Source organism: Prinia subflava, chromosome 1 (assembly GCF_021018805.1).
Source record: "Prinia subflava isolate CZ2003 ecotype Zambia chromosome 1, Cam_Psub_1.2, whole genome shotgun sequence".
Classification (NCBI taxonomy): Eukaryota; Metazoa; Chordata; class Aves; order Passeriformes; family Cisticolidae; genus Prinia; species Prinia subflava.
The window spans coordinates 123,819,793-123,832,464 of record NC_086247.1 but is presented as its reverse complement, the minus strand read 5'-3'; the positions used below and the strand labels follow the sequence as shown (position 1 = coordinate 123,832,464).

The 12,672-nt window shown below is 41.4% G+C and overlaps 1 protein-coding gene across 4 annotated transcripts in view; it reads left to right on the top strand.

Annotated features, from left to right (window-relative positions):
- The first annotated feature begins 1,095 nt into the window (after positions 1-1,095).
- HDAC9 (histone deacetylase 9) overlaps positions 1,096-12,672 on the top strand; it is a 278,167-nt gene continuing 266,590 nt past the window's right edge. Inside the window, exons 1-2 of one of the 4 annotated variants that reach the window (XM_063411127.1) lie at positions 1,096-1,556; positions 1,973-2,035. In XM_063411127.1, the coding sequence (XP_063267197.1) occupies positions 1,310-1,556; positions 1,973-2,035 (310 nt within the window). In that variant the 5' untranslated portion in view covers positions 1,096-1,309. Of the gene's footprint in view, positions 1,557-1,955; positions 2,036-12,672 lie in introns of those variants that run through there. The other 3 variants (XM_063411115.1, XM_063411110.1, XM_063411120.1) reach the window with 3 other exon arrangements.

The window sequence follows — 12,672 nt, the reverse complement described above, 5'->3', positions numbered from 1 at the left end:
AAGCAGAGGTTTGGGATGCCAGGAAGACTTGACCCACAGACTTCCTAAGTGCCATCAAGTAGCCAAACATCACGGGGTGTCACAGTACTTTGTTAGTGGCGATCTTTTCTTCAGTTACACAATGATGAGAAGTATATTAAAAAATATACTGCCCTTGGCTGTAATCTGTTACGCTCAAGTTAAAGAGCATACAGAAGATTCTTCACCAAAAGAGAGCCCCAAATACTGGGGAAATTCTTGTGTCTTCAGGAGCAAAATATGTTGATAGTTGAGAATTCTGTGGATTTCTAGAAAGCTCCAATACAGCATTTGTGTTGGTTTCTTGACTATGGTGAGGAACCACATCCCACTGTTGCTCCCCTTGAGCAGGAACATGGGAGTAGACTCATAATTTTGGTAGGAGAGTAGTCAAGCTGCTGTATAATATAGATAGCAACAGGCTTTGGTCACCTGTATAAAAAGTGCTGTAAGGCAGGGTAGGACTGAGAAGTATTGTCTGTAACACTCAAATAAAAGTTATTTCTGTGAGGTATATTAATCGTCAAATGAGATGTAACTTTTGAAATACCAGTATGAAAAATGAACTTCACGTGTGTGAAACTTGCCAAACCACCGAGGAGCACGGTGCTGTTGTCTGATACACTGTCAAAAGCTGCTCTTCTGAAACCTCATAATCTCGGAGAATTGAAAAAGAGGCTGTGTATATTGCCTAATGCTTGTAAAAATAAGTGTGAACTACTCAGCCCCTCTCAACCAAATAGTGCATAGTCGGTAAGCGCGTGTAACACGCAGTGCCACAACCGGTGACTTAGTACAGGCATTAGGCGAAGGCTGCTGAACGGGGACAGGCTGCCCTCGCTGCCCGCCCCGCGCCGGGTCCCCGCTGCCCCGCTCCCCCCGGCCCGCAGGGCGCTGGCGGCCGCCCGGCCCCGCCGCCGGAGCCAACGCTGGCGTAGCCAGAGAAACGGGCAGCAAAAATAGAACAGCAGGATGGCTGCGCGTGGGCGAGGCAGAAACCACACCGCCAGCAAAACCTCCCCGCGTTATTTTGGGACCGACACAGACAGGGGCCGTGGCGTTTTGCTCTCTTCTCACAAAACAGGCCCCGGGGGAGGGTGAGGAGGGAGAGGGGCGCAAGTCCCGGTTCAGGACCGTCCCTGTCCCGCTGCAGCCTTGCCTGCTCCCCCCTGGCGTGTCCCCACTGACACGGGCCGGGCCGGGGACGGGGTTCAGTGAGCTCGGAGGACGGGCGGGTTTGAAAGACAGAGACTGGACAGCTGTGTTTGCTGTGGTATTTTTAAACGCATTAATGCAGGCTCCAATCACCCGGCCATGCTTGACCTATTTTTGGCTCAGGCCGGCCATTGTTCTATTTCTGCCGCCGCTGGGCCACGAGGGTGTCAATTCAGATGCAAATGAGGTCTCGCTGCCGCTCCCGCCAACTTCTCCCAGCCGCCTGGCCGAGGGACAGCGGGCCGGCAGCGGAGCGGGACGGGCACGGCAGCGGGCTGGGCTGGGGTCAGCTCGGTTAAACCCTCCGCGACTCCCCTGGAAAGGTGGCTCGCTCGGGTCGGTGGTTTGCTAGAGCAGTTCCCCCCGCCCTGCCAGGAAGCCCAGGGCGCAGAGATAGCCTCATTTCTTCCTCCACCTGCCGCTGGCTGCCCCAGCGCAGCCGCCCGAAGTCGGCGGCGCGCACCGCCCGCACGCCCAGCGCTCCCTTCCTGCGGGCGGGGGCTGCCACCCTGCACTCGGGCTGTCTCCCTCTCCTCACAGATACTGGTGCAAACGCTCAAACACTGCTAATTGCCGAAGCGTATTATCTTACAACCCTCGCTGGAGGAGGTAGGACCGCAGAGGGTCGTGCCCGACGCCCGTGTGCAAGTGCAGTGATGAATCTCTTGTGTAGCTGAAGTGCAGACCAGTTGGAATATGCTGCAGACAATTTACGAGAGTGAATCGTGTTTTTCCTCAGATGGGGTTTCTGGACGTGAACAGCTCTTGGCTCAGCAAAGAATGCACAGTATGATCAGCTCAGGTAAGAGACAGCTCCGTGCCTTAGACTTGAGTGGCTGACCGGGAACATACAGCCTAGCATGGCAAGAAAACACCCTTCCTTTCAAGAAGCGACTTTGTTTTTGTGGGCTTTATCTAAGTTGTTATTGTGTAATTCCGGTGGTATTTTAGATAGCAGCTGCTGCTTTTGCGAGGAGTTTGTCTCCTTTGGTCTGCTGCTTTCCAGACGCAGCAAAATGCTCACAAACTGAAGTCGAGTTTGGGTTTCCTTGTTTGTTTTGTTGCGTGATTGGAAAAGGGGGCTCATGGTACAGGCTTGTTCACAGGAAGAGGCTTCCTCAGCCAGACCTTGGCAGGAGGCTGCATTTAGAGCCCTCATAAGCAATTCTAGTCATACGTCTACTGTAAACAGGGTTTGCTCTTTCTGTGAGTTTCCTTTTCTCTAGTTTGCATATGAAGGGAGTTCAATACCAATCCCTTTCTCTTTTCATTACAGTGCTGCTGCAAAATGTATTTAAACTGCATGGTTTTGTTCCTTTAAAAATATTTGTGAACCTGGCAATGCTAGTTACGTGTAATGACTCACTGAGATGTAAATTGGATGTGTTATTTCATGAAGGTATTTCAAAGCTGCCCAGAAAGAACATTGCACATTTCCTCATATATTTCCAGCTGTGTTTTCTAGCTTCTTTCCTAGCTATGTGTGGGACCTGCTACTGAGTTAAATTAACTTGGAAAAATTGTTGCCATTCAATTTAGATTGCCTATAAATGTCAACATTTCAGGTTGTCTACTCTTGCCTATTCTGTCTTAAAGTCTGTTAATTCCAGTTCAGTTTTCACTAGGATGAAACTCTTGTCTGTTGAGGCACAGTGTTTTTACAGTGTTTTTCATTTTGTATCTATTTAAACCTAGGTTTCTGACTTTGTTTTTCAGAGAGTGTTATTTTTATAGAAGATCCATATGTGGAATGCAGGGTGAATTGTTTGCATGTATTTTAGTCTTAGTTTGTGCCCCCCCCTTTTTTTTTTTTTTTTTTTTTTTTTTTTTCTCCAAAACTTGACTGACTTCAATTTTGAAAGGTAATTATGTGTGTAGACCATACATCTCTTCACATATTACCTGTGTTTTGGTACACCTGTTGAGCCTATGATTGTTTGCTTTTTAAAAACTGTTTATTTTCTTGCTTTGTAGAAAAAGACCTAAAAGTTTTACTTGTGCTCTTTTCTTACATACAATTTTAGATTGTTGATCCCCAGTTTGAGCTCCTTTGTCAGGGACACAAATCAGGTGAAGGCACATTTATAAATATGAACAGCGAAGCTCTAGCAAAGACAGTGGGTAAGAGCAAAAGTTTTCCTGAAAAATTACGGTTCTTCTGCAAAGCCATCTACAGTGTCAATCTCTTGTTCAAGAATTGTTGCTTTCCTTTATTGCACTTCCTTAATTTTCCTGAACAGCTCAACAGGTGTCCAGTGCTTTTAAACTGGTTACAGATAAGGCTGATTGTGTCCTCTCCCTCCTGATTGGCTTTTTTGTTGTTGTTGTTGTTGTTTTAGTACTAAGTCAAGTTGAAATTAATGGTTCACAAGTGAAAATATGGGGGGTTTAATCTCAGTGTGATACCCTCTAACTGCCAACTAATATAATAGCATTTTTTTCACTTGAAGCTCAAGAAAAGGATTTTCTGTAAGTTTATAGCTCTGCTTGTCTTCACTGGAAATAAGAATATCGTGTAATCGTTGATTTTTATCTGATAGTACATTAGGTGAGTCCATATACCATACACAATTTCCCCTATAGTGCCAAGTAGAGTAAAGGAGGGTTTTAAACTAAAAATAATCCCCACAAAAGCTTATTCAAGAACATTACCCAAATAAAAGATGTTTAAGTATATATACATATACACACACACACACACACACACACATATATATATATATACACACACACACACATATACACATATTCTGTGGAACATAAAATATTGCTCTGTGTTTCAGTTGGCCTTTACAACTAGGCTGCAAGTAGTTGACATTATTCATAGTCTGCAGTTTCAGTTCATATCACAGGTTTCTCTCAAAGCCTGGTGCTGTTCTTGGTTACTTTCAGCTCCCTCAAGTTCAGCATCTTGCAGGATCATTTCTGGTAACTTTTCATTGTTTCCATTTATGATGCAGATAGGGAAGAAAGAAATAGCTAGGATATGGCAGTATGCACCATCATTTGGAGAAGCCAGAAACTGTCATTTTTAATTTTCTTTTTCACAGTGCCCTTACTTTAAAGTTATCTTTGCTTAAATGTTTGTGACTTACACTCAGGTCAAAAAATTGCATGTAGTTAAGAAAATAACAGATCCCTGAACATTTGTGCTTTGCACCGTTGATGTGCTTGCTCCAAAGACTTCAATAATAACCTAAACCAGCCAACAACAGCCAGATATTTAGGTTTGCTGGTATCCAGATACAATGCACATGTATTATGCAACTGCTTTCAAACTGGGCTGGAGAGATCCCCAAAGAGGACAGGTTCACTGGTCGATGGACTGGATTTGAAAAGCAAAATGTCTAAGAAATTTCTGACAGGAGCAGACGTAAGAAATACTTCTGTGATGAGAATCAGTTCTCCCTCAGTTACTGCTTTGCCTGTCTGTCTTCATCCTTGCTTGTAAGTCATACTATGAATGAGATGATCTGGATAGGTACCAATCAAAAGTCTAATTATGAATGGAGCAATCTAGATCGGCGCTGACTCAAGAAGCTGTGTAATTTACAGACACCTACACCTTACTGCAGAGAGCAGTTTCAGCTATCTTGAGAAGACTAAGCTAAATTCTCCCATATGGTACTGCTGCTCTAAAATGCAGCAGCAAGTGCTGTCCATCTTTATTTGAGAAAATGATATTGATGTATTCTTATTTGATACCATATTTACTTTAATTTCACATTTACAAAATAAATCTGGGGTCTAAAGCCTCTTATTCAGCTGGAATTATTATTTATTCTGTCCCTTTTACTTTACACAAAAAGACTCAATTTCCATGTGTGTGCAATACCACAGTGGATACTAAAATTCAGCCGGCCTCTGATCTTTCCACAGTACAGGTAATAAACTGTAAGTCCTTGAAAAAAAGCATTTGGTGCAGCACAGTCCATGGGAAAAACACTCATTAAAATGTAGTTAATAAATAACCAATGTAAAACTACATTTCTCAAACATAGTAGTTGTGTGAAGGAGAAGGAAGGACGCACCCAGTCCGTGTATCTGTAGATGTGAGACTTTAGGAAGTATATGCCAAATTTTGGTGGTTTAATATACAGTAGTGGTTTTTCAAAGGGTAAGGTTGTTAAGTCTTCTCCACTGGCCATACCTTGGTGTACAGCCTTGTAGTACCCTGCCTGAATTCCTCCTTAGTTGTTATTGGATAAGGCATCCTCTGCTTCCTGCCCAAAGCTGTTGTGTTAAAAAATCAAGAGTTCAAGGAGATTGTGAGCTTAAAGCTTGGCTTGTCAATGAGTTGACAGGTGACCTGAGCAAGTTACACAATCCTGCTTATGTCAGCTAATCCTTCTGTGAAACACAGTAAATGATACCTGTCAGGATCTGGAATCGATAGAGCAAAACTAGTCTAGAGGGAATATAGTGGTTCAGAAGGATTAATTTGATTGGCTTCACCTACCTACAGGCTTGTGAAATACCTTTGATTTCACAAGTCTCACAAGTGGATGTAGTGAGTGCTTATTCTCTGCACCAGTCAGGAAATGTAACTGTGTCACTTGAATATAAATGACAGAATTACTGCTGCACGCATCGTGCTGTACGTGGGTTGACAGGTCCTCATGAGCGATCTTCCCTCAGCAAACCCCAGTGTGCACAGTTTGTCTTGTGTGTTGTCTCTATCATGTGTCTGCATGACCTTGTATACACGTGGTTTGCTTTACACATGGATTTGTATTGCCTTCAGGGAAAGTTCTTTGGTGTTTGCTCTCCTAATTTTTTTTTTTTTATTATTTTTTTTCTCTGAACAAAACCTTCACGTGCTCACTTTTTCTTGTGGGGAACCGGCAGAAAGCAAGTTCTTTTAAAGTTTGCTCTGATACTCATGAAAAACTTGACATATTGGCATATCTCAATCAGGTAACATAAACTCCTTACAGGTACCAAATGTTTCATTTGTGGTATCTCAGGCATCGGAGAGAGCAGAAAGAATGAGAATAAATGCGCTGAGCTTTGTGGTTCTCTTCAGAGTAATGAAAAAATTGAGTGTGGAAATTCAGAATAGGGAAGTCCTGGATAACAACCGGACTGGCTTTTTCAATGCGTGTTGTAAAGGTGAGGTACAACAATCTGGCTCTTCATAGTAGTAGCAGAAGTATTCGAACTAATTGTTAGGGAAGTGTAAGGCCTTAGCCGTATACAGTTAATACAATGAGAAGAAACAAGCAACACAGACCTGCAGGTCTTACGCAGTTAAAATCTCACTGAGTTTGAGTAGAGGTTCTGCCCTGCAGTGTATGCTGGAGAAAACTTTGGTTATCAATTCAGTTGAACAAAAACATGGTAAAATGGAATGAAGCTGCTTTTTCTGTTTTATGTTTTGAGATGACATTGAATATAGACCGATGCTGCACATTCCATGTGTCTAATGCTGTAACATCTTATGCTATAACATTGCCTTTTCCTTCTTTTGGTTTTTTTTTTCCTTTTTATTCCAGTCACAGCTTCTGATGCTGTGTGGTTACCTGATGGTCTTGCTTTGTATTAGGAGGTATATTTATATGTTGAGATTGTACTAGGAGGTATATTTATAGGTTCTGAGAAAAGCCTGAAATTCAAAGTACAAGATTGACAAGAATAGCAAGTTAGAAGAGCTGGAAAGTAAATAAAAATCTATGCAAAACATTACTTCAAAACCTCTTTCAGTGCTTTTCAGAGGCCATTAAATGCTGCATTTAGCACAGAGGTTCTCTAGTACTGGTGCTAGGACACTAGCTCCCCTCTCTTCAGTGTGTTGAATTAAATCTCTCTATTGGAAAACAGCTTTTTACTTCAGTCATTTATTGCTTTAGCTGTTCAGCTTTATAACATGTATTGGTTTGCCCTGCACTCAAACACACAGTTCCAGTCACTCTTCCCTTCTATAAAACTGTGTACAGAATGCATTTCCTTCATTAAGGTTTGCACTCAATATGTGGAATGCTTGTAACCCTTCTGCTGCCAGGGCTTTAATCAGACCCATGTTTCTGTGCTGACTGCCCAGCCCCTCTCTTCTGCACTGCCTTTGCAGAAAAACCAAAAGCTGGGAGAAAGCAGAATAGATAGATAGGCTGCAAAATATGCACATTCATTTCAGGTTTTGGTGTTGATGAGGAGGGAGATTTCACATGTTGTTGCATTTTAACCTTTCCCAGCTACTGCTGGGGGTAGAGTTTCATATGTTGGGTACAATACAAAATATCACAGAAAAACCAATCGGCAGATATTATTGTTAAACACATGAAAATCGAAAATGCTCTGTTCTGTGGATCTCTTTAACAGGCTGACTCCTCTGGGTCAGTTATTCTTAGCCTAGTTATTTTCATCTTATGGCATTACAGGTCTAAGATTAGCCTGTTAGGCGTTATCATGCCATCTGAGTTACCTCCTAATATAACTGTACACCGGAATGATTATTTATAGACAGAGCATTCTGTCATTTTTACTTTATTTCTGGTAGTTTAAATAAAGAAGAGCAACATTCAAGAAAAACCACAGATTCCTTCCTGCTGCCAAAACAACATGATAACTGCCTGCTGAGGGGCAGGGATATTGTTTAAAATGTGTGCTTGCAGCAGATGCAAACATCTTACCTCTCCTAAAACAAGATACCTCAGGGTACCACTGCTTCTGTCTGTTCTGGAGGAGGGAGAGGGGTGCCAGATTGATGCACCAAATGACAGAGCTGAGATGGGGTTGTGGCTGCTGATGAGAACAAGGATAACCAGGTGCTATTTTTAGAGGTCGGCTCTGTCAAGCTCCCTGTTCAGTGTGAACATGTCACATATGCACAAAGCTCCTCCAAAATGGACCCGTCTACTTTTGTTACATAAAAGTGATGTCTGCTGTACAAGTAGCCTTCTATGTGATTTTCACAAGACATAACAGAAAGCTTCAGCAAATTGACAAATTTTTAGTAAAGTGTTCTTCGTGATTGCTGCACAAACATTTCTGCTCAGTAGAAAAACTTTAAACCTAAAGCAAGTTGTTGTTTAAGAACACAGTGAGGCTCATTCTCTCCTAAAGAAGTTCACTGGGATCTTTGTGTTTGTATGTGTACAGCTGGGAAGAAGCTTTTAGCTTTTAGTGGCAGTTTAGTAAAGAGCAGCAAAAATAGGAAAGTAGCACATCTTCAGCTGGGTGTCAGTGCAGCCTCTGCCTGCAGTTGTTGCTCAGGAAGCAGGCAGCTGACAAAATAGGGAAATATTAATGTATTATAATTATCTAATGAATTCCATCTCTTTTAGCTTTCTGCTCTAAATAAATGGCATGCTTCTGTCTTTGTGTGTAATCAGAGGGCACCTGAATTGTTCTACTTTAAAATGTTACTGGTGTAAAAAGGCTTGAAAAATCGGTGGAAGCCTCTGCATGGTTGAATGATATGGTGCTAGTTTAACTCCCATTATATAATAAGCAGTTCATTTTATTTTTTTTTGTTAGCCTGGCAGTTGTGTACATGACTGTAAAGGTACTTTGGCATTTAGTATAATCTGAGCATAGCCACCAACACATCTGTTTTTTTGTTCGTTGTCTTATGGTTGTAAACTCCTTCCAGCTTGTGAAATATACAAACACAGTGAGCTCCAAGAATTCAAACCTTTTGCATATGAATGTGCTAGCAATGCAGGTTGCTTTATTCTAATGATAACACGTTCTTTCTGGTTATAAGACTCATTATCATCAAAGGGAGACAAGAGAAGTAACAGAATGAACTTTTGAAAATGCTAAATATATAAATCATGTTTATACAATCAAAGACTATTGTTCCTCTTTCATGATCCCTGTGGTTGAAGGTATGCATGCCACAGGGAGGAACCACAGTTATTCAATTTCAGTGAAGTCTGGAATGGAATAATGAGCAGGCTTAATGTTAATTTAATAATTTCCCCCAATTGTTCTGTTCTTAATCCAAGTTTCCTTTTTCGTTCTTGGTGCCCAAGGCCACCACCTTGTTGGTGTTGTGCAGTAACAATATGAGAGAGAGCAGGGAAAACAGACTGTTAGTGCATAATTTTACATAGAGACTCTTTCTGGAATTTGGAACTAATTTTGTAAAATGTTAGTGTTGGCCTTTTCATTTATCTGTCATAACTCCATTTTTTGCAGAGACAGTAAGTTCTTATTTCTCTACATCTACTTGCTTGATCTCTAGATAAACATCCTGGTTTAAAATCTTAAGCCTTGTGAAGTCTTTTTTCGCAGACACAAAAATGTAAATCTCCTAGACTCTTCCATTTTTTTATATTCTAATTTGAATTTGACCTTGAAGTTGTGAAGTGCTTAAAAGAATATATGTATTGCAGTATCACAAAGAATCATAAAGTAAAATACCTAGATTTTTTGAAATTTTATGCTGACATAAATAGTGATGGAATTAGTATGAGGCACAGAATGGTTTTAGAAATAGCAAAAGGAAAATCATCAGTATTTGTATTTATGCTGTCTTTATATTAACATATTTTTATTTCACGTAGGCACATAATGTTAAAGGACTATATAAAAATTCCTAGGATGCTTCAAGAGGCTCATCCTCAAAATCTTTGCACAGCAGCTGCTGAAATCTAGTGGGACCTAAATTTAGGAGAGCATTTTACCCTGGTCTAGTAGCTGTCCAACCTGTGTCATGCATATGCTCAAAACTGTTCCAGGCTCCAGAGAGACATCCACTTATTCCCATGCTCACATCAGAGAGTTAATATCCTTTTATTTGCTGTCACTGTTCTTCCTACAGGATCTATTTCAGAGGAACGAGAAAGTTTTACTCTATTGTTTCTATTAAGTATTGTCAGTAGTTATCACAATAATAATTCCATAGGATACAGTAAGTTTTAACTAGGTTTTCTCAAGTAGTGTGGAAGAAAGACCGGCAGAAAAGGAAGGTTTGAAGAAGTTATGAGAGAATTTTATAAATGGAGTAGTAGGGCAGAAATGAGCTATACAAGCACTTCCTATGTTAAAATGCTGTTGTGAGGGAGAGTGGGAAAGGCTCTGAAGATGTAAGAGAACTATGTGGGAGGTGGAAACCAGGGGATTTTGAAGCACAGTTCTAACTGTCCATGAACACCGGAAAAATATGGTTGAAAACAGTTAAGAAAGAAATCAACTAAAATGAGAGAAGTTTCTGTAAAAGAAATCTCTAATGCTGTCATGAAGAATATATGGGAAAGTATGAATATTTTAGAATCAACAAGAGTTGTTAAAAACAACCCAGGGCTGTGTTACTCTTGTAATGACACATGAGCTAGTATTCAGTGATTTCTCTTGCCACTGTAGAGATTCTTTTTCTCTTTTCTTGGTCTGAGAGTGAGGTGTGTGAGAGGAAGAGGTGTAGGACACAGATTTTGTTTATGCACACAGTGCAAATTCTGCTGCATCTCACCATCCCGAACTGCTTCCCTCCAAATGTAGCTCAGCTTTCCTGGAGAACCTGCAGAGGAATCTCAGCAGAGCTTTGCCATGAACTTCCATCCCTGTGACAGCTGCACCATTCCTGTCTTGCCTTTTCTGCTTGACCTAGTAGGCAATTTTCTGAGCTCCGTGCTGATTTTCTGGTTTGTTTGGGTTTTTTTCTTCTTGAGCCAGTGTGTACAGGGTGATAGTGGGGCATCTGGAGAACTTATTAAGAAGGGAAATTACAAATGCCAAAGTCAAAGGGACATAGGCAGAGAAATAAAGAAGGAATGCTAATGTAGCTGAATTAAGTAATGGTGATGCTATGGATGATTAAAGATACTAATACTGACACAGCTATTTTGTTTAGAAAATATGATTAGAAATAGGAATATTTAGAAAATAATTACCTTTGGGCTAAAAATTTTAAACCTCATCTAAAAAAAAAAGTCTCTCTCTGGTTACTGATCATACATATCTACTTGTCACTGGTATGCATTTGCAAAGATGTATATGTATTGCCTTATCAGCAGTCTTACTCTGCCTCTCCTCCAGAGGACACTCTGGCATGTCTATATTAAAACCTGTCAGAAATTTTGGGAACTCTGGGTTTAACAAGTTAGTTGAAGCAGGCTTGAATGAGTGCCTGAGGCACAGTATTTTTCCTTCTGCAGGCCTAGTAGCCCACCGGAGGCAGATGCACATTCCGTGAACCTCCTCATGTGTCTGCCATTCTCCATCTGCAGATACCTGAAGGTGTGCAGCAGCACGTTTGTTCCCAGGACCTCAGAAGCTCATTCTTAAGGACCTGTCTTTGTTATTTTTTCTAGGGAATACTATTGCAGCTCTGTTCTGGTAGTGATTAGGAGATCTAGGTGCATGGTCAGTTTTAAAACATTAGCAGCCAAATAGTCTGTAGTGCTGTCCTGCAGAGTCAGAATGTCATGAGTGAGCGGAGAAATCTGCACTATTCCTTTCTTCCTTTCTGCTGGACCCTCGGTCTTCTGAACAAGTCCCACCACTTGAACCAGCACAGGTATTCATGTGTCCATTGGGGCTGGTGGAATGAAGAGCTCATCTTGGTTAAAACATGACCCCCAGGCCCCCGTGCCACTGCAGTATGGGGAAGGAGGGCAGCATCTTTGGAGTCAGAGGGGCTGCCCGTGGGGAAGGGAGGCACAGCCATTCCTCTGTTTTAGCTGGTGGCCCCAAAATACATTAAACTGCTGCCTGGGAAATCGTCTGCAGGTTTCACCTTGCTTCTCTCAACATTTCACAGGACAGAGCCTAAAATTTCACACTTAATTAGCACCTTTGTTAAACTCCAGTGAACTACACAGCACTTTAACATTAAGTATAATTTATGCTAATTCTGTCCCTGTGAAGCTGTCAATAATTTACCTTTCATCATCCACAGGCCACATTTTATCTGTTAATGTGAAAGGAAAATACCCTAAGAATGTCCATTGTTTTGCATTAAGTAGAGTATTATATCTCTGTTGACCTTGCACCAAAACTGAACGTACTGGAACCAGTATCTGTCTTCATCTCAAAGCTGTATCAGTACTGGTACAGTGCCTATTCCAGGAAGGCCTTCCTGGCTCTTGCATTCAATTCCTGGTACATTCTTTATTTGTGGAGAAAATGTTTTGCCAAGCATTCTCCTACTGTAGTCCTCCCTATCCTCTAGTTTTGTAACCTAAGTGTACTTTGGTATGTTCTTAGACTTCCTAGACAATCTGGAAATCAGTAGAATTCAAGTTATGGGAGAAGGAATTTTCCTTCATGTGATCCTGTATCCTGGTCGCTACTTTGGTACTGTTATCAAATACTTCCCAATGTAAACCAAAACCATAAAATAACTGACTGACATGCTGGCATGTTAGCAAATGCCGATCAGAAGGACCATATAATTTTCCCAGTTGTTGCTATAAATTTCTTACTGAGTGCAGCTTCAAGCTGAAGGCACAGTTTGAGTCCTGTGGCTGGCACAAGGCTGTACAGACACTTTTT